The sequence below is a fragment of the Neomonachus schauinslandi genome, chromosome 15 (genome assembly GCF_002201575.2).
Source record: "Neomonachus schauinslandi chromosome 15, ASM220157v2, whole genome shotgun sequence".
Classification (NCBI taxonomy): Eukaryota; Metazoa; Chordata; class Mammalia; order Carnivora; family Phocidae; genus Neomonachus; species Neomonachus schauinslandi.
Window position 1 is genome coordinate 9,583,523 of NC_058417.1, and position 22,401 is coordinate 9,605,923.

A 22,401-nucleotide genomic window follows, 5' to 3' on the forward strand; every position below is an offset into this window, starting at 1 on the left:
AGATATTTTTAGGAATTAATCCACTGTAATTGAATTAAATGGAACATTTATCTCAAGTTCACCTCAAGTTAAAGTTTTTCAATTTTACTTCCATTTTATTTCAAGTAACATTCAATTTCATGGCATCCATGGAATTATTTCCATTTTTCTAAAATTATAATATGTATTCATCTATCTTTCTGTCTGTAAATATGCATAGAAAGAAGGCTAGCACTGAGTATACTGACAATGGCCATTTCCAAGTTAAGAGCATCTGGATGATTTTTACTTTCTTTTTATTTTTTACAAGTATGTATTATTAAAAATACATATGTACACAAATCTGACCATCTTATTCCTTTGTTCAATGTCTTTTAAAAAATACTTATTTTTAATTTTTTAAAAAGATTTTATTTATTTATTTGAGAGAGACAGAGAGAGTATGAACGGGAGGGTAGGGTGGGGGGAAGGACAGAGGGAGAGGGAGAAGCAGACTCCCCGCTGAGCAGGAAACCCAATGCGGAGCTCAATCCCAGGACCCTGGGATTATGACCTGAGCCAAAGGCAGATGCTTAATGACTGAGCCACCCAGGTGCCCCTAATTTTCATTTTTAATTTTTAATTTTTATTTTTATTATTTTTATTATTTTTATTTTTAATTTTTAATTTTTTAAAAAGATTTTATTTATTTATTTGAGAGAGAATGAGATAGAGAAAGAGAGCATGAGAGGGGGGAGGGTGAGAGGGAGAAGCAGACTCCCCACCGAGCAGGGAGCCCGATGCGGGACTCGATCCCGGGACTCCAGGATCATGACCTGAGCCGAAGGCAGTCGCTTAACCAACTGAGCCACCCAGGCGCCCTATTTTTATTATTATTTTTAAAAATTTTATTTATTTATTTGACAGAGAGAGACACAGTGAGAGAGAGAGGGAACACAAGCAGGGAGAGTGGGAGAGGGAGAAGCGGGCTTCCCGCGGCCCAGGGAGTCCGATGTGGGGCTCGATCCCAGGACCCTGAGATCATGACCTCAGCCGAAGGCAGATGCTTAATGACTGAACCACCCAGGAGCCCCTAATTTTCATTTTTTAAAGATTTATTTATTTATCTTAGAGAGCAAGCAAGCAGGGGTGGGGTCGGGAGGGGCAGAGGGAGAGGGAGAGAGAATCCCAAGCAGACTCCATGCTGATCATAGATCCCAACATGGGGCTCGATCCCAGGACTCTGAGGTCATGACTCCAGCCAAAACCAAGAGTCGGATGCTCAACCACCTGCACCACCCTGGCACCCCTTAAAGATTTTTTTTTTAAGCAATCTCTATACCCAGGGTGGGGCTTGAACCCACAACCCTAAGATCAAAAGTCACATGCTCCACCAACTGAGCCAACCAGGTGCCTCTGTTTATGGTAGTTTTATTCATAATTGCCAAAACTTGGAAGCAACCAAGATGTCCCTCAGTAGGTGGATAGATAAACTGTGGTACATTTAGACAACAGAATATTACTCAGCACTAAAAAGAAATGAAATGAATTATCAAGACATGAAAAGACAAGAAAGAACCTTAAATGCGTATCACTAAGTGAAAGAAGCCAGTGAAAAGGCTACATATGGTATGATTCCAACTATATGACATTCTGGAAAAGGCAAAACTATGGAGACAGTAAAAAGATCAGTGGTTGCCAGAGGTCGGGTGGTAAGGATGAATAGGCAGAACACAGATTTTTAGGGCAGTGAAAATAATCTGTATTATACTGATAGGTACATGTCATTGTACATTTGTCCAAACATGGAATGTAAACACCAAAAGTGAACCCTAGTGTAAACTGCGGACTTTGGGTGATTATGACTTGTCAATGTAGGTTCATCCACTGTAACAAATGTATCACTTTGGTGAGTGATTATATTGATAATGAAGGAGGCTGTGTATGTGTGGGGTCAAGGGGTGTATGGGAAATTTTTGTACCTTCTTCTCAGTACTGTTGTGAGCCTAAAACTGCTCTACAAAAATAAAATCTTTTTTTTTTTTTAAAGATTTTATTTATTTTTATTTGAGAGAGAGAGAATGAGAGAGAGAGAGAGCATGAGAGGGGGGAGGGTCAGAGGGAGAAGCAGGCTCCTCGCCGAGCAGGGAGCCCGATGCGGGGACTCGATCCCGGGACTCCAGGATCATGACCTGAGCCGAAGGCAGTCGCTTAACCGACTGAGCCACCCAGGCGCCCCAAAAATAAAATCTTAAAAAAAATTTATTTTAAATATAAAGCTGAAAAAGATACACTTGGAAATAATATATTTTAAAATAAATCTAATGAAACTTTTGGGTTATAACTAATGTATGCTCATTATCAAAACTATGGAAAAATACAGGAAAGTGTAAACAAAGTATACACTGCTTTTTTTTTTTTTTTAAAGATTGTATTTATTTGTCAGAGTGAGAGAGAGTGCACACAAGCAGGGGGAGTGGCAGGTAGAAGGAAAAGCAGGCTCCCCTCTGAGCAAGGAGCCTGATGTGGGATTCAATCCCAGGCCCCTGGGATCATGAGCTGAGCCAATGGCAGACGCTTAGCTGACTGAGCCACCCAGACGTCCCTATACATTGCTTTTTAAAACTGGATATTGTATTATGAACATCTTCTTGGGTTACTAAATATGCATTAGAAAATTATGGTTTAATGCTCTGAACCATGGCTATGTAATTGATCATACACTGCTACATTGAGATTGCTACCAATTTTTTTTAAAAGATTTTACTTATTTATTTGAGAGAGAGAGCAAGAGAGTGAGCGAGTGAGGGGTGGGGCAGAGGGAGAAGCCTGATTCTCCCAGGACCCTGAGATCATGACCTGAGCCAAAGGCAGACGCTTAACCGACAGAGCCACCCAGGCACTCCAGTTGCTACCAATTTATTGCTATTATAAATAGCGTTGTAATAAATATCCCAATATAGATTAACCTTGAATCCTATTTTTTTAAAAAGTTTCTTTAAGTAATCTCCATACCCAACGTGGGGCTCGAACACATGACCTCATGTTCCTCCGACTGAGCCAGCCAGGCGCCCCACCTTGAATCCTATTTTTCTTAAAGATTTTATTTATTTATTTGAGAGAGAGAATGAGAACGAGCGGGGGGGAGGGGCAGAGGGAGCAGGAGAAGCGGACTCCCTGCTGAGCAGGGAGCCTGATGCAGGGCTCTATCCCAGGGATCCCAGGACCCCGAGATCATGACCTAAGCCGAAGGCAGACACTTAACCAACTGAGCCACCCAGGTGCCCCTTGAATCCTGTTTTTATGGTATATTTGTAACCTCTAGACACAAAGGCAGGCTTTGTGAAGGCCGCCCCTCGCTGGTCCCACTTTACTTCTGTTGCATTGCTTCCCCCAGTCACATTACTTGAAGGCCCAGCCTCCCTTCAGTTCCTAGAATAATCTGCCTTTGAAGCAGGACTGAAACAGCTTTCGGTTTTCACATAATAGCTCCATATCGGCTAAGTCTACTTCAGTCTCCATACTTGGTTTCTTTTCTAGGAAACATTGTTGTCCTTTGAGCCTTCTGGGAGGATGGGAGCCCTGACTTGCTCTTGCCAACTGGGCCTGGAACTGTGCCCTTGAGCCTCAGCCCGGTCACTTCTTTGTGTATCTGGAGAAAAGGACTGCAGGAGGCTTTATTTTAATCTCTTACAGTGAGAGGATGCTTGGTCAGATCTACTTTGGCAGCCAAGCATACGGCCTTTTTTTGCTTTTGTTTTTTTGTAGGGGAAAGACTCTTACTGGGTCTCAAGAGGAGAGGGGGTTTAATTACCAACATGACCCCAACAGTCCCAGACTTTGCTTTGTGGCTTCTCTTTCACTGTGTGATTTGTATGGATTTATTGGAAAACACAAAGACTTCCAGGAACTGCTAGTAAGCCAGACTCATTTATGTTTCCTAGTAGGTACTGGATTCTGTTTCCCTGCTCAGCTAAAATTAGTCTGTAAAAAGTCTTGGGCTTGTTAATGCCAAACTGATGTGAAGACAAGCAATGGGAGAGATGAGATTTTTATTGTGCTGCAATCTTAGGACAAATGGAGCCAAATCTACAGGATGGCAAAATAAAGAGCTGTAGAAAAACCCTTCCAAACCAAAGTACTCATTTAGAACTTTCTAGAAAGTTAAAAACAACTACACAAGGGGGCGCCTGGGTGGCTCAGTCATTAAGCGTCCGCCTTCAGCTCAGGTCATGATACCAGGGTCCTGGGATCGAGCCCCGCATCGGGCTCCCTGCTCCGCGGGAAGCCTGCTTCTCCCTCTCCCACTCCCCCTGCTTGTGTTCCCTCTCTCGCTGTGTCTCTCTCTGTCAAATAAATAAAATCTTTAAAAAAAAAAAAAAAAGAAAAAAGAACTACGTAAGTCAGGGATCCAGACTGTTTTATTTAATTAAAGGAAGTGAAAACAATTTCCGTTAAGTCTCAGAGTCCCCATTGCTGGGTAAATGAAGAAAAAGTGAGGAGAGGGGGTCAGGATGTCCAGGCGTCACTCAGGTTCTTTGAGAGCACACATCTACATGCTGGCTACAGGAAGAAAGTTTATGGTACGGGTGGAGTCATTCATTTATTCGACAAACATGTATCGAGCAACTACTATGTATTGAGGGTTTTTTTTTTCTTTTAAAGATTTATTTATTTATTTATTTGACAGAGAGAGAGAGAGAGATAGCGAGGGCAGGAACACAAGCAGGGGGAGTAGGAGAGGGAGAAGAAGGCTTCCCACTGAGCAGGGAGCCCGATGTGGGGCTCAATCCCAGGGCCCTAGGATCATGACCTGAGCCGAAGGCAGACGCTCAACAACTGAGACACCCAGGTGCCCCTGTACTGAGGGTTTTGATAGAGGTTGGGGATACAGAGGGGCTACGGTATAGAGTAAAAAATTAGGGTGTATGCTAGGATATAATAGGACAATGAGATTGTAACAAAAGTGCCCACGAAAATCTAGGCAAATCAGGGATGGTGCTACAGAGTCTAAAATAACCCTTGAGCTAAGGTTTGAAGGCAAAATAGGAGTTTGCTAGAGGGACCAGGCAAGGGGTTAGGGAATAAGGCTGCTAGAGGGAAGGGCTAGCATATGCAAAGGTGTGGATGCACAAGAAGGCACGGTACATTTGAGACCCTGCCTAAATATGGCACTGGACATAGATGGGGGTACTGGGCAGTCCTACCTACTTTTGTCATGGGAATAGATGTGATGTGGGTATGAGCAGGTGGTGGCTGATAAGGCCGAGCGGGGAGATCAGGATCAGACCATGGAAAGCTTTGAGACCTTGCAAGTCTTGCTAAACAAGAGGTCCTTGGGCCCCAAAGCACTTTGACAGGCATGGGTTATAATTGGGGGGATCTGCTTTGTTTTATTCCATCACGATCAGGCCTATCTTGAATCCCCACCCTTTCAGGTCAGAGCACTTTGGAGCCATGTAGCTGACCTTCTTCTCAGTCACCCTCCAGAATGAGGCCCATGAGAACACCACAGTGTTTATAAAAAGGTTTAAAAGCATCGTTATATTTTCAAGGAACTCTAATCTATGCTTTTAATTTATCAAATCAAATCTTATCACAACATACACAGAATCTTTTTTTTTTTTAAAGATTTTATTTATTCATTTGAGAGAGTGAGAGAGAGAGAGAGAGAGAGAGAGAGAGCACACGAGAGGGGGGAGGGTCAGAGGGAGAAGCAGACTCCCTGCCGAGCAGGGAGCCCGATGCAGGACTCGATCCCGGGACTCCAGGATCATGACCTGAGCCGAAGGCAGTCGCTTAACCAACCGAGCCACCCAGGCGCCCCACAGAATCATTTCTAATTTAGCATTCACTTGTATGGATGGAAGCTGAGTAGAGAGGGAAGAATATTTTATTGGATATGTGGGGTAGTCTTTTTAAAAATATATATATAATTTAGAAATACAGGCTTTCTAAAAAAAAAAAACAAACTGTACAGAATTCTGTAGAATTAAAAAGTGAAAGTATCCCTCTTCCCTGCCCCTATTAAGTAGCAGCTATTATTAACAAGTCTGGTATATATCTTTTTTTTATTTTAAAGATTTATTCATTTATTTTAGAGAGAGAGAGCATGAGAGGCAGGGGCAGAGGGAGAGGGAGAGAGAATCTCAAGCAGACTCCATGCTGAGAATGGAGCCAAAAAGGCATGGATCTCAGGACCCTGCGATCACGACCTGAGCAGAAACCAAGAGTTGGAAGCTTAACCCACTTTGCCACCCAGGCGCCCCTAGTATGCATATTTTTAGAAATTATCTATGCATACAGAAATGTGTGTGTGTTTAGAGAGAGACAGACAGCACGAGCAATGGGAGAGGGGCAGAGAGAGAGGGAGAGAGAGAACCCTAAGCAGGTTCTACACCCAGTGCGGACCCTGACCCAGGGCTCAATCCCAACAACCCTGTGACCATGACCTGAGCCGAAATCAAGAGTTGGTCGTTTAACCAACTGGGCCACCCAGGCACCCCTGCATATATTTCTTGTTGTTTTGAAATATAAGACAAAATAATTCTATGGACTCTTCCAACATATTAAGAAGCACAAAAGCAACAAAAGACTAAATCTGTAGGTTGCATTTTCCAATTACATACAATTCCCCAGTACCCCAGAGAGGGTCTCTAATCTCCACTGTGGGCCTGAACTTCAGCATATGCACAGTGTGACAGCTTTGCACAAAAGCAGCAATGATCAATGTCATGCCAACACCTGCTAGTTAGCTCCGAAACCTTGAACTGTTCTTCTCTTTCTTCAACATCTACTAAGGTGTGTTGCCCGTTCCAGGTGTTTAATATGTATCTGTTAACAATATACAATTTAATATCATATGACTCAATAAATTAGCAGAATACCTATGGAGGTATTAAGAACTGGGTAAAGTCGCCAAAAGTATCCATTTAGTTGTCTAATGACTGAGATTATGCCTTCTTTTCTTGACAACTGAATATTTTTGCCTCTGTAAGTGATTAGGTGAGTGGTTTACTGGGGTGAGCTCTTCTGGCCAAATGTTTCCCTGAAATCAAGCAAGGAGGCTCAGAACAAGGGAAGAAAGAACTGACCACACACAATGCCAATCAAATGTACTCTCCAAAACACACTGGTCACAAACAGGTGACCTACTTTCCTGCAAAAAGGCAGGAATCAATTCTGTCTTCCTTGCTGGTTTTGGGTTCTACCACTGCCATTTATTAAATGTGTTGACCTCGGAGAATTCTCTTAATCTCTCTTAGCTTCAGTTTCTTTGTGTGAAACAAATAAAGGATAATAAAACCCATCCTGTACAGTTAGTCAAAGCCTCAAATGAGATGGCCTTTGTGAAAGTATGTGTCACACATGGGGCAGATATAAGATAGGGTGGTTGAGACAGAGGCTCTGGATGTAGACTGCCTCAGTTCAAATACCAGCTCTAGCACTCACTAGCTGGATGACCTCAGGCAAATTATTCAACCTCTCACCAAACCACGGCTTCTTATCCACAGCATAGGAAAAATAATTGGATTATTTTGAGGAGTAAGTGAGATCATGTACTTAGCATGGTTTTGGGCACTGACAATAACGCTGACTACATATTGACCATTATCACCATGAGTGTAGGTCTTCCATACAACTTTCCTTTTCTCCTCCTCCCCCAATTCTTCTCTTCGACTCCTCTGAATATCCTAAAGTAGGATTCCAAAGCTCTGCTTTTTCAGGGTTATGAAATGTGAGGCTGAAAGAATGAATAAAGATTGCAAATTGCTAGGGACTGAATTGTATCCTCCCAAAATTCATGTGTCGAAGCCTTATCCTCTAATGTGACTGTATTTGGAGATTGGGTTTTTAGGAAGTAATTAAGGTTAAGTGAGGTCATAATCGTGGAGCCCTAATCCTGTAAGACTGGTAGCCTTGTAAGTAGAGAATGAGAGAGAAATTTCTTTCTCTCCTCTCCATGTAGGCATACAAAAGCAGTTAGCCATCTGCAAGCCAAGGAGGAAACCCTCTCCAGAAACTGATGCTGTTGGACCGTCATCTGGGACTTCCAGCCTCCAGAACTGTGAGATAATGAATTTCTATTGGTTAAGCCATGCAGGCTACGGTATTTGGTTATGGCAGCCTGAGCTACGACACATGGTTTCCTTGAGTCTTCAAACTGGCTTCTCAAAGCGTTTACTTTTTTTTTTTTTAAGATTTTATTTATTTATTTGACAGAGAGAGACACAGCGAGAGAGGGAACACAAGCAGGGGGAGTGGGGGAGGGAGAAGCAGGCTTCCCGCCGAGCAGGGAGCCCGATGTGGGGCTCGATCCCAGGACCCTGGGATCATGACCTGAGCCGAAGGCAGACGCTTAACGACGGAGCCACCCAGGCGCCCCTCGAAGTGTTTACTTTTGACAAGTTGACTACCTCTCTACTGTAGCATTTCACAAGTAGGGGATGTTGCTGAAGCTGCATGATTTCAGAATACATACAAAAATTAATAAATTAAGATAGATGGTGAGAATGATGACCTTAATAACCAAGCTAAGATCTTTGGTTTGAGGGTAGTCTTCACCACTCAGACCTGGCCCTGGAGAAACATCCTGCGTTGCTGGGCAAAGCAGACACTGCACAGGAGGATGTCCGTGTGTGCAAACACGGTGCCGGGGCACAAGCCCATTCATATTATTACTAATCTTAATAATGAGAAAAGAAATCGCAACATATACCAACGGAGTAAAAGGGAAGTACGTCATCTTTGAAACAAACAAACAAGTGATTTCTTTCACAGATTTACTCAAAATCACGTATCTTTCAAGGTTTACGGAGGAGGAAGTGAGGAGGAAGTTTACGAACAGAGAGTAAGTAACTTCTGTAGGTGATGGTTAATAACCTGATAAAGCTGGGGCAGTTGGGGTAGCCTGGCTCTAGATCTGTGCTCTTGAAAGCATTACAGAACCTACTGGCATAGATAGAGAAAAAATTCCCCCATGATGACCCCAGTAGCTTACCCTGAGCCAAATAAAATAGAGAATAAACTGAAACTTTTTTCTTTTTTTTAAGTTGATTTATTTTTTTAGTAATCTTTACACCCAATGTGGGGCTGGAACTCATAATTCTGAGATCAAGAGTTGCATGCTCTTCTGACTGAGCCAGCCAGGCACCCCTGACATTTTTTTCTTATCTCTTTGTAGGGCACTGAAATGACAGGAGCCCCCAAATCTAACACAATGAAGGTGAGTTCCCAACAAAAATGCCCAACACAATGAAGAATATATTTTTTAAGATTTTTGTTTATTTATTTTAGAGGGAGAGAGAGAAAGAGCGTGAGCAGGGGGAAGGGCAGAAGGGGAGGAGAGAGAAGAGAATCTCAAGCAGACTCTGTGCTGATTGTGGAGTCCTACATGGGGCTCTGATCTCACCACCCTGAGATCAAGACCTAAGCCAAAACCAAGAGTCCGATGCTTAACCAACTGAGCCACCAGGCACCCCAAGAATATCTTTCATAACTGGCAGCCAACACAGTTAATGCTAAAAATAGATGTGTTCTCAGTCAAATCATTAATGCAGATCAAATTACCTGCTCTTACTAAAATTGTTTAACACAATTTAAGAAATTCCACCCAAACTAATAAGAAGTGGTACATAAATAAGAGGCATTAATGGAAAAATGAAAGACTATATTAGTATTATTTGCAGATAATTTACCCATAACACTAAGAGAATCAAGTGAAATGTTGTTAGGTTCTTTAAAGAAGTTTTGTAAGTGTATGGATATAAAAGAAATATACATAAAAATCAGTAAATCCTTTCCACGTCAGCAGTGAAGTCTTAAAAAATATATCAGAAAAAGTCTTATTCATAATAACAAAAAAATAAGATGAGCCACAATAACTTTAGTAAGAATGCTTTTGGTACCCAGATAAAAGAAACTACAAGAAGTCCTGTCCTTTGTCTCAGTAATTCATCATCTAGGGATCTACCTAAGGAAAGGGTCAGAACTTCAAAGATTTATTATCAAATTTTAAAATACTTTAATATTGGGAACACTTAAATATTCAATAGCAGGAGAATGTTAATCAGGTTATAATACATCCTTGTGATCAAATCTTTAAGACCATTCTAAGGACTATTTAATGACTTGGGGAAATGCTAAAAATATTCTCTCATGAAAAAAAGAAGGATACAGAATTTTTTATAGCATCTGATGCTAATTTTGCTTAATATTGGGGTTCTTCTCTGAGTAGGGACTTCTCATTTGCTTCACAATTTTCTGAACTATCCCTATGCCCACTCCTCAGGTTACATGACACCAAATGCGTAATTCTCTTCCTCGTCATTTGTGGTTTTCTCTTCTTGCCTTGCCTGATCTCCATACTCTCTTATCGCCCCATTGATCCAAGGGCAACTGCATCCACTCCAATGGTTTTAATTTTTCTATATGCTAAGGATGTCTAATCTGTTCTTTCCCGTAACCCAATTCTCGCCTGCAAACTATGCCAGCTAATCTTTATCCACTTACATCTCTATGCCTGTAATTTCCGTTATCCCAGATTTCTTCTGTTCTTGAAATCCTGCCACTTAAACCTCTTCAATAAGACTCGAATTCATCCCCTCATCTCCATCTTACCTGCTGCACTCTAAATTGAAACATTCTCCTTTTGCCAGGATAAATGCACGAGACTGATTGGCCTGTGTCCTAAACTCTTCAATCCATTCTGTCATCAGAATCATCGGGGTGATCATTCTAAAACTTCATTTATTAATTATTGATTTATGGCAAAAGTGGTAGGGGGTAGAGAGGCAGAGGGAGAGTGAATCCTAAGCAGGCTCCATGCCCAGCGCAGAGCCCAACGTAGGGCTTGATCTCATGACCCTGAGATCACGACCTGAACTGAAATCAAGAGTCCCTCAGTCAACTGACTGAGCCACCCAGGCGCCCCTAAAGTGATAATTCTAAAGCAAACAACTGATCATCTGTCTCCACTATTGTTTCTGTTTCTGTTGTGATGTCATGAAGGTTCAAACAGTAAGAGATGCATGTCTGCCAGTGCTAATTTATTTACTGCTCATCTAAACTCTACTCCCCCCCACCCTTTTCTACTGTGGGAGGAAGCAGCTAATTAAAGCAGGTACTGAAATGAAAAAGGATACCCAGGGAGAGTGACTCAGCTCATGGACAATGCATGGAGACAATCTAAGCCTAACAATCCGTTGGATTTTTCTCAACAAAGTGGTCTTAATCAACTTAGAGCCATTTATAGTTTCTGCTCTTCCCCAGGCTCCACTGTGGATCTTCTAGAGGTGCTAGTAGTTTTCCAGGTATTACCCACAGAACCTGCTCTGTCTTTTTAGCCTGTTTTCCTTTTGTTTACGTCATCTGCTTAATATATCTTTTGTTCCTTGGTTTAGATTGGACACTTGAAATACATCTCCTTGCTCTGCATCCTAAGCAGTCCTATAGCTAGGCCCCAGCCTAGGCCAGTCCCCTAGACCTTCACTAACCTAACCCAACAAAAACACAAGGCTAGGTGGGTTGTAAAGCATACAGGCTTTGTAAGACAGTGAGGCAAAATGAGCATTTTTTCCTATCTATAGCCATTCCCAGCATTCTTCTGCTGAAATAAAGCACTCTTAAATAAATAAATAAATAAATAAAGCTGGTATCTAACAGCTACCATGGTTGGGATGTTGGTAGAGGTGGTGGTGGTGGTGATGATCCACGCAGGGCAGGAGACCTCAGAGAGTCTGTTGGCAACTCCTGGTTTTTCTCCACAATATAAAGAATATAGAGATGTGCCGAAGGAAAATACCCCCGTTCCTGGCAGGACACAGTTGTGTCTGCAGGTGACGCCTGCAACTGCTAATGCGGTCACCTTCTAACCGTGAGGGGAGAGATGTTGACATGATGGAAATAGCTGCACAGAGATATGGAAAGGACTTGGGTTTTTGATGATGTTGTCGAGCCAACCTGGTGCCATCTTGCTTTCAGGTGGCTTCATATGCAGGAGGACACATTTACTCTTGAAGCCCCCTAAATGGATCCTAGGGTGCCTGGGTGGCTCAGTTGGTTAAGCGACTGCCTTCGGCTCAGGTCATGATCCTGGAGTCCCAGGATCGAGTCCCATCGGGCTCCCTGCTCAGCGAGGTGTCTGCTTCTCCCTCTAACCCTCCCCCCTCTCATGTGCTCTTTCTCTCTCTCATTCAGTCTCTCAAATAAATAAATAAAATCTTATAAAAAAAAAAATAAATGGATCCTAGCAGATTCAGACTCATTTGTAACTCATTAGATTCACCAAGCCTGCCTGGACTAGTAACTTCCTTCATCTAATAGTGTACTTGTTCTTTTTTTTTAAAAAAGATTTTATTTATTTATTTGACACAGAGAGAGACAGCGAGAGCAGGAACACAAGCAGGCGGAGTGGGAGAGGGGAAGCAGGCCCCCCGCCGAGCAGGGAGCCTGACGCGGGACTCGATCCCAGGACGCTGGGATCATGACCTGAGCTGAAGGCAGATGCTCAACGACGGAGCCACCCAGGTGCCCCTAATAGTGTACTTGTTCTAATCTTGTAAGGGTAAACAACAAAATCCGACTGGGACTTTGTTGAAATAATGTAGAAAGTAGGAATAAACAAATGGTGGGTGAAGGCAGCTTCTACTGCACTCCTTTCCTGTCCTTAAGTGTATATCTAGAATCTAGATAACAGAAACCACATACCAGATAAGCAAGCTGCATCTTTCTTATAAATTTCCCTTGTTATGTCCCAGAATTAAGGTCAACTGTTAAGTAAAGTTACCAGTTCATCTTAGAAATTGGTTAGTGTTTACCTACTTAACGGTAAACTATCCAAATGGGACTCATTTCCTGGACAAACAGAATCTGAAAATTATGATATAACTAGATACGGGTTATAGTAAAGATATAACTTATAACTTCTTCTCTAGTACTCCTGGCCTGTAAAAATAGCAGAGCAAAATTTGTTTTGTAGGAATGAGTTGAAAACATCAGCAAAATTACTACTTTGGCCTTTTATACATTTTGGGGGTGATTGTTTATTTCTGCTTTGCTTATACTTCAAGGAACTTGTGTCTTCATCATGTTATAAGTTGTGTTATCCCCTTCTTGCACATTACCCAATAACAGAAACGGAAAACCTTAAAAAAAGGAAGCAAGCACAGTTTATTTTATAATAAATCCCAAAAGCAATGTTGCTGGTAAGGAACAGATATTTAAGCCCAAAAGATAGTAATACAAACTCCAGTTGCTGTTATGTAGACCTCTGATTTTTTTTTTAAGATTTTATTTATTTATTTTACAGAGAGAGAGAGAGCACAAGCAGGGGGATTGGGAGAGGGAGAAGCAGGCTCCCCGCTGAGCAGGGATTCCTATGCGGGCTCGATCCCAGAACCCTGGGATCATGACCTAAGCCAAAGGCAGATGCTTAACCCACTGAGCCACCCAGGTGCCCCTGAGTTTTCTTTTTTTTTTTTTTAATTGAAGAGGCAGGTCAGTAACAATACATTAACATATATTTATATATGCCAGAAAATAATCAGAGAAAAGGTATGTGGTATGGTACTCAGAATTTTTTCTATTATAGACGAACCATGAGAGACGATGGACTCTGAAAAACAAACTGAGGGTTCTAGAGGGGAGGGGGGTGGGAGGATGGGTTAGCCTGGTGGTGGGTATTGAGGAGGGCACATTCTGCATGGAGCACTGGGTGTTATGCACAAACAATGAATCATGGAACACTTCATCTAAAACTAATGATGTAATGTATGGGGATTAACATAAGAATAAAAAAAAATTAAAACTCAAAAAAAAAAAAGAATTTTTTCTATTATAAAAATTTACAAACAAACAAAAAAGTTAAAAGAACAGTATAATCAACACTCATGTATCTTTCACCAATGTTCAAACTGTTAATATTTTACTATTTGGGCTTAATCTATATAGGTATGCATTTTTTTTTTTTCTGAATCATTCTAAAGTAAATTGCAGACATCATGATCAGTCATATTATATTTAGCCTTGGTTTTCAATATCTGCTTTTCTTTTTTTTTTTTTAAAGATTTTATTTATTTATTTGACAGAGAGAGACAGCGAGAGCAGGAACACAAGCAGGGGGAGTGGGAGAGGGAGAAGCAGGCTTCCCGCTGAGCAGGGAGCCCGATGTGGGACTCGATCCCAGGACCCTGGGATCATGACCTGAGCTGAAGGCAGACGCTTAATGACTGAGCCACCCAGGCGCCCTCAATATCTGCTTTTCAAGTATTTTTTTCATTCATGTTTTATAAAATCCTTAAACAAGATTTAAAAAGAGAATAATTATGTTCATGTTGTTAGAAAGCAAGACTTACAGTGTAAGAGAAAAGAGCTTTGATGTAAAAGTCAAATGTATTAAACAAAACCCTTGAAATATTAACTCTACATTGTAAGCATTAGTATTCCTGATATCTTTTTCCTTAAAAAAATACATATTTACTAGCTCTGTCCACTATGAAGGTCAAGTAACAATAGGAAATAATAACACTGTAGCAATACACACTCCTAGTAACTCTAGTTATGGTCTCTAAACACCACACCCTACCAAGAGAAACCAAAGCTCGTTAGAGGGATGGCTGATGCCAGGACTGGGGCAAGAAAGCATACAAGAAGGCACTGGGAAATCTCGTTGTCCTTGACAGCAAGCAAATCTTACACAACTAAAGAGACCATGCCAAAAGGACATAGGAGCTAACATTAAGAGGCTCAATAGCCAAAGACGAGACAATTGGAGAATCAAAGAATACGACCGAAACGGAAACCCTGAATACATAAAAACACATAGGTACCCGATGAAATAAAAAAGTGCCCTCCCCATCCAAGCCACAAACAATGGATTACTGCCGGAGGTATGTAGGGCATCGACTCCTTATTCTGAAAATGGCAATTAAAGAATTAAGCATTTAGGGGCGCCTGGGTGGCTCAGTCAGTTAAGCATCTGCCTTGGGCTCTGGTAATGACCCTGGTGGCCTGGGATCCAGCCCTGAGTCAGCCTCCCTGCTCAGCAGAGAGTCTGCTTCTCTCTCTGCCCCTCCCCCTGAGCATGCTCCCTCTCCTTCTCCCTCTTTCTTGAATAAATAAATAAAATCTTAAAAAAAGAAAGAATTAAGCATTTATCCAGTCTATTCAGATCAAATTATATACTAGGGTAACTAAATAGCCCCAGCTGATAAAATTTTGCTTTGCAGAAGAATTACAGCTAATACATTTAGAATGCAGGAGACATTTAGAAACTCAGCATTTGGCTATTTCTAGTTAAAACCAATGATTCAGGCAATCATGAAAGCATTACATGAAAGGTGGGTGTGGGTCTTTAAAATGAAAGGAGCAGCCGTTGCCGTGTGAATTCACTATCAATGGTAGAATCATTAGAAAGCAAGACAATCGGATAGCAAGTGGTCCCCTGAAATGATTCAATATGAAGTACACAGTACAGTTTATAGCGGTATTCTCACCCCTGAAAGTTACAGCTAAGTTCTAGTTTGCAAGAAATATGAATGATAGAAGAACAACTTAATACCACGAGGAGGCAGGCAAGACAAATCCAGAATGCATGACATTCTATACGACAACTAAGTTTTTTCAACAAAGACAACGTGGGGGAGGGAGGGAGGAGCAATGAAGTGCAGGATGTGAACCAACTATAGGGTGTGGACTCGTTTAGGCCCTGACTTGAACAAACCAACTATAAAAACAGTTTTGAGCTACTTGGAGAAATGTCAGTATGGACTGGGTGTTGGAGGACACCAACATTAATTAATTACTAATTAAGTATTAACTTTGTTGGATGCGATGATAATGGCATTGTGACCACAGGAAAGAATGTCTATCTTCTTAAGAGATGTCTATCTAACCATGCAGGGGTGAAACAACCTGATGACTAGATTTTCTTTAGAAGTGCTTCGCACACACAAAATATGGGAAGTGGGGATAGATGAAGCAAATATAAAAAAGGCTTGATAATTACTGGGCTTCGGTAACAGGCATCTGGGGGTTCATGACACAGTTCTTTATACTTTTGTGTATTTTTTGAAATTTTTGTAACAGTGTTTTTAAAGATTAAAAGAGAAGTAGCTATCTTCAGAGACAGAATCTGAACAGAAGTTGAAAACATTTATTTGCATTACACTGTCATTTAAAAACAAATGTGGAACTATTTTAAGTAGACTTCTCAAATAAGATGGTCTTACCCACCCACATTAGTTTTTGGTGTCTTTTGAGTGTACCACTGCGGATTTATTGCCAAAGAATTTTACATTTTTGAAGGAAAAATTACCTGTTGTCAATAATCATTATACTGGAGGATGGAATCCCCAAAACATCACAGCTCTGCAAAAGTTCTTTCTTACGCACCTCCCCTTGATTGTAGTAATTTCCTGAAGATAACAAATACACAGTGGTAGATTTCTTTAATAGTGGAAATCTATCAGTTTACTCATTCTTTTTTTTTTTTTAAGATTTTATTTATTTATTTATTTATTTATTTGACAGAGAGAGACACAGCAAGAGAGGGAGCACAAGCAGGGGTAAGTGGGAGAGGGAGAAGCAGACTCCCCGCCAAGCAGGGAGACCGATGCGGGGCTCGATCCCAGCACCCTGGGATCACGACCTGAGCCGAAGGCAGACCCTTAATGGACTGAGCCACCCAGGCGCCCCCAGTTTACTCACTATTATCTCATCTTGTTCCCTAAGGGACTTAAGCCACCTGAAAAATTTGTGGTTATGATGAAAGGCTGAAGGAAATATTACTCACTCCTATGAGATGACTGACAGCAGCCCAGTCTTTAGAATCATCACCATTTAAGCCTCCCCATCTCTGTATCTATCTGTCTGTCCCTCTGTCTGTCTGTCTGCATTTCCGTAGCATGCTACAGGCAGTATTGCATATTGCCAAGACCACTAGCTTTGGAGATAAGCAGATTTAAGATTGCCTCTTCTATAACTGCCCAGACAGAATAAGTCAGGTACCTGGGCACGCTATTAATTTGGGCTCTTTTAATTGATAGTCCTCAAAAATTTGTTGAACGTTTATTTAAAGAAGAGGCTCTTACTCCTGAGTATTACAGGAAAATGTGCCCCTGGGGGATCTGGACCACATCGGTGCCCCAAATAGCTTATATATCCTTTCTTTTCCCAACACATATATTCTGTTTCCTAAGAACGGTTCTGCTAAGTACAGCTTCTCTGTATCCTTACAAATAATATACAGTGAAGATCTGGTACCACTTAAACTGCACTTATGAGCAACTGTCTAGCTAATGCACCCCTTAATTCAACTCTCCAGCAGATAATTGCATGTGTAATGTGTGCTAGTTACTTAACTTTCCCAAGCCACAGGTCTTCCACCTGTAAAGTGAAGATGATGACCATCTCCTACGGCTTTCCTGAGGATTACATGAGGCAATACATATCCACCCAGTTCAGTACACAGTGTTTTCTCTTTCCTCGACTTCTTTAACTTTACCTTCCCCCTCCTCTGCTTCATTTCTTCCTGAATTACAATCCATTTTCATTGTCTTGACCAAATGGCATCCCCTCTGGGAAGTCTCCCATTTCTTCTGGCAAGGAATCATTTCCAGTATTCTGCTCAGATGTATGAATGTTTCTCCATGATCAAATTATGAATTCCTAAATGTCATTGACCTTAAAAGTCACAGTCTCCTTCAACTTTGTATCATCCTGGTGTCCAGCACACTTCACCCACTCATGAAGTACTGAACCAAGAGGGGCTTCCTTTACTGGCCAGATAACCCAGAAAAAAACAGTTCTGCAAGACCTTTCAACTTTGGCGGGAGTTACTCTAGTGCTAGTTGTGAACTGTTTGAACCCAGAAAGGAGACAAGTCATTACATTGTATCCAACAAAGGGACTAACCCTAAAACGACTCCACAGATAATAGCTTAGTTTCGTATTGTTCTCATCACAATATTTTACTTTTTTTTTTAAAGTCAGATGGAAACTACAGTCAGTTTTATGATGGCTATTATATTTTAGGTTCCTCTCAAATCCATATACATACCCTCTCCTATTTCACCTCAAGGTTATTTGATCTTTGGTGAAAAAGAGTCTAATGAGGGGAGCCTGGGTGGCTCAGTCGTTAAGCGTCTGCCTTCGGCTTAGGTCATGATCCTGGGGTTCTGGGATCGAGCCCCACATCGGGCTCCCTGCTCAGCGGGAAGCCTGCTTCTCCCTCTCCCACTCCCCCTGCTTGTGTTCCCTCTCTTGCTGTGTCTCTCTCTGTCAAATAAATAAATAAAATCTTTAAAAAAAAAAAAGTCTAATGAACACTTCCTAAGTCCAGAGGCTGTGCACATCAGACTCTGATTATGATTCTGAGGAACTACTTAGAATGGAGGCTAATGAGTTTATAGAGCTGGTTGTATGACTTTGTGTTTGAATTAAGGAACTTAAAATAGGTTAGGGAGTTGAAGTCAGAGACCATTTTAAAAATTTTCCCTAAGCTTGGTGAACATGTAAGCACTTCAGCAGAATGTGTCTGAGATCCTTCAGCAGCCCTTAATGACACACTCTAGAACTGTGTCCAACTAGGGTAGGTGTACTCTGGGATGCACAAGATTATCTGTTGGGGTGAGAAAAAGCGTTAGAACTTTTCCTCTTAATTTGTATACCGTGTCCTTTATATGTCAACGTTTGTTAATGTTTTATAATGTTCACACCAGTTCAATGGGCCATGTACTTAATATAATTATAAATAAGTATATATATATATATATATATATATACACACACACACACACACACACATATAATGGGAGTATATTTTCAAAAGTTTTTACCAATAGGAGGGGTGCCTGCATGGCTCAGTCTGACTCTTGATTTCAGCTCAGGTTGTGATCTCAGGGTTGTGAGATCAAGCCCTGCCACGGGCTTCATGCTGGGTGTGAAGCCTGCTTTTGGGATTCTCTCTCTACCCTCTCCCTCTGACCCAACCCTCTTAAAAAAACAAAACAAAACAAAACAAAACAGGGACCACTGAAGTGGCCCAGAGATTAGTGACAGCAAGAGGTAACTACCAACCCTAGGATGGACAGATAAAAGGAGTAGGCAGTGTTACTAGAAGCCAAAGGCCTCGGTCCCCCAATGGAAGTTGAAACCAAAAGACCTAGACTCTCTTCCATTAGTATGAACCCAGTTGGAGAAATCATGATTTAAAAACGAAACTAGAATTAAAAATTGGTCAAATGACGGGACGCCTGGGTGGCTCAGTTGGTTAAGTGGCTGCCTTCGGCTCAGGTCATGATCCCAAGGTCCTGGGATTGAGCCCCGCATCGGGCTCTCTGCTCAGCAGGGAGCCTGCTTCTCCCTCTCCCTCTGCCTGCTCTGCCTACTTGTGCTCTCTCTGTCAAATAAATAAATAAATAAAATTTTTAAAAAATTGCTCAAATTACTTGAACAGACATTTCTCCAAAGACAGATGGGTAATAAGCACTTGAAAAGATGCTCAATATCATTAGCCATTAGGGAAATCAAGGCAAAACCACAACGAGGTATCATTTTACACCCACTAGGACGGCTACAGCAAAAACAAAAACAAAAAAACCAGGGGCACCTGCCTGGCTCAGTCAGTGGAGCGTGCGACTCTTGATCTCGGGGTTGTGAGTTCAAGCCCCCTGCCGGGTGTAGAGATTACTTAAAAATAAAATCTAGGGGCGCCTGGGTGGCTCAGTTGGTTGGGTGACTGCCTTCGGCTCGGGTCATGGTCCCAGGGTCCTGGGATCAAGCCCCGCATCGGGCTCCCTGCTCAGCGGGAAGCCTGCTTCTCCCTCTCCCACTCCCCCTGCTTGTGTTCCCTCTCTCGCTGTCTCTGTCAATTAAATAAATAAAATCTTTAAAAAAATAAATAAAATCTAAAAACAAAACAAAAAGCCATCACCATGACATGGGCTTTAACGATATAAAAAAAACACACAAAAAATTACAGGTGTAGGTGAGGATGTGGGGAAATTGGAACCCTTGTGCATTGTTGGTGGGAACATAAAATGGTAAAGCTGCTGTGGAAAACAGTTTGGTTTGAGATGCCTCAAAAATTTAAACAGAATTAACATATAACTCAGCAATTCTACTCCTATGTATATACTCAAAAAACCCCTGAGAACAGGGACTCAGACAGATACTTATATACCTGCGTTCTTAGCAGCATTATTCACAATAGCCAAAAAAGGGAAACAACCCAGGTATCCAGATAAGCAAAATGTCATATATATATAATGGGGTATTATTCAGTCTTAAAAAGGAATGAAATTTTGATATATGCTACAACATGGATGAACTTTGAAAACATTATGCTAATTAAAGTAAGGCAGACATAAGGGGCACCTGGGTGGCTCAGTTGGTTAAGCGTCTGCCTTTGGCTCAGGTCATGGTTCTGGAGTCCCAGAATCGAGCCCCATGTTGGGCTCCCTGCTCAGCAGAGATTCTGCCCCTCCCCTCGCCCAGTTCGTGCTCTCTCTCTTGCTCACTCTCTCTCAAATAAATGAATAAAATCTAAAAAAAAAAGTAAGCTAGACATAAAAGGACAATTATTGCATGATTCTACTTACATGAAGTACCTAGGATGATCAATTTATTCTAGAGACACTGAGTACGACAGTGGTAGCCAGGGGCTGGGGAGAGGAAGAAATGGGGAGTTATTGCTTAATATGTGGAATTCTGCTTGGGAAGATGAAAAAGTTCTGGAAACAGATAGTGGTGATGGTTACACAATATTGTGAATGTACTTAATGCCACTCACTGAATACTTAAAAATGGCTAAAATGGTAAATTTTGTTATGTATATTTTTCCACAACAAAAAATTAGATTTGCACTGAATAAAAATCTTTCAATTATTAGCTATCACCGTAAAACAGAAATTATTTTTAAGATTTACTTATTTATTTTATTTTTAAATTTTATTTATTTATTTGAGAGAGAGAGCATGAGATGGGGGAGGGTCAGAGGGAGAAGCAGACTCCCTGCCCAGCAGGGAGCCCGACGTGGGACTCGATCCTGGGACTCCAGGATCATGACCTGAGCTGAAGGCAGTCGCTTAACCAACTGAGCCACCCAGGCGCCCCTACTTATTTATTTTAGAGAGGAAGAGCAAGAGTGGGAGGGGCAGAGGGAGAGGGAGAGGAAATCCCAAGCTGACTCTGCGCTGAACTCAGAGCCCGCCACGGAGTCCAATCTCGCAAGCCTGAGATCATGACCCTGAGATTAGGACCTGAGCTGAAGCCAAGAGCTGGAGTCTTAACCGACTGTGCCACCCAGGTGCCCCAGAAATTATGTCTTTAAAACTGGTAGAGGGGAGCCTGGCTGGCTCAGGCTGTGGAGCATGCAAGTCTTGATCTTGGGGTTGTGAGCTCAAGCCCCATGTTCAGTGTGGATTACTTAAAAATAAAATCTTAAAAAAACAAAACAAAATCGGTAGAACAAGTTTTTAAAAGCTCATTTAAAAAAAAAACTGAGCATGTATCTATGCAGGCAAGATCAAGGAATACTGCCATTTGCTATTATCAACCAATATACTCATGCTTGTAAGTAGTGTATTTTTTTTAAATTGAAATATAGCTGATACACGATGTTACTTAGTTTCAGGCAAAGTAAGTACTGTATTTCCTTATTATTCCTAAAAGGAATGCATTAATAATGACTTTTACTAAGGGAAATATTACTTTTTGTTAGTTTTTCTGATCTGTGATTTACAGAGATTGTTATTAACAGGGCAAACATATGGGGAACTGTCTTTTTCTGAATATTCGGGCATATTTGTATCAGATGGAATGATAACTATGTACTGCCTGAGAACAGTGTCTAATTCACTGCAGGGAGCAGTTTTAACAAGTATTTCCAATACTAAGCTCTTCAGAATGTATTGTTTTGTTGATTATTCCCATTCTATACTTCTGAGTTCTACTGCATTTTCCTTCTCTTTCACACTTGCGTCTTTCCTTTTCACTATTCACGGCAATCTTTGTCACTGTGGGACTTCTCTTTGGTCTCTGACTTGATCTCCTTCCCTGATGTTTATTAGCATTTCTTTTATGATTTCTCATAGTTTAAGCAAGTCCTTTATTTTTAGACTTAAAATTCTAACTTATTAAGTAAATAAAAGCTCTGAAAAGTGTGTAGCATTCTTTAGTTGGGTAAATACTCAGCAAGACATAAACATTTTTACAGACACTTATACACTGCTAGGTTCAGAATAGGGGTTGTATAGAAAGTTGCCTGGCATATAAATTCTAAGCTTAATTATAAAAAAGAAGGTAAGTAAATATATATTAAGAAATATATAAATGGGCGCCTGGCTAGCTCAGTTGGTTAAGCGACTGCCTTCGGCTCAGGTCATGATCCTGGAGTACCAGGATCGAGTCCCACATCGGGCTCCCCGCTCAGTGGGGAGTCTG

General features: G+C 41.4%; 1 protein-coding gene across 1 annotated transcript in view; it reads right to left on the reverse strand.

Moving 5' to 3' along the window:
• The window catches only part of PIGL (phosphatidylinositol glycan anchor biosynthesis class L), a 77,649-nt gene that overhangs the window by 46,445 nt on the left and 8,803 nt on the right, over positions 1-22,401 (reverse strand). The window contains exon 2 of the mRNA XM_021694742.1: positions 16,274-16,373. Within this exon, the coding sequence (XP_021550417.1) occupies positions 16,274-16,373 (100 nt within the window). The remainder of the gene's footprint in view (positions 1-16,273; positions 16,374-22,401) is intronic.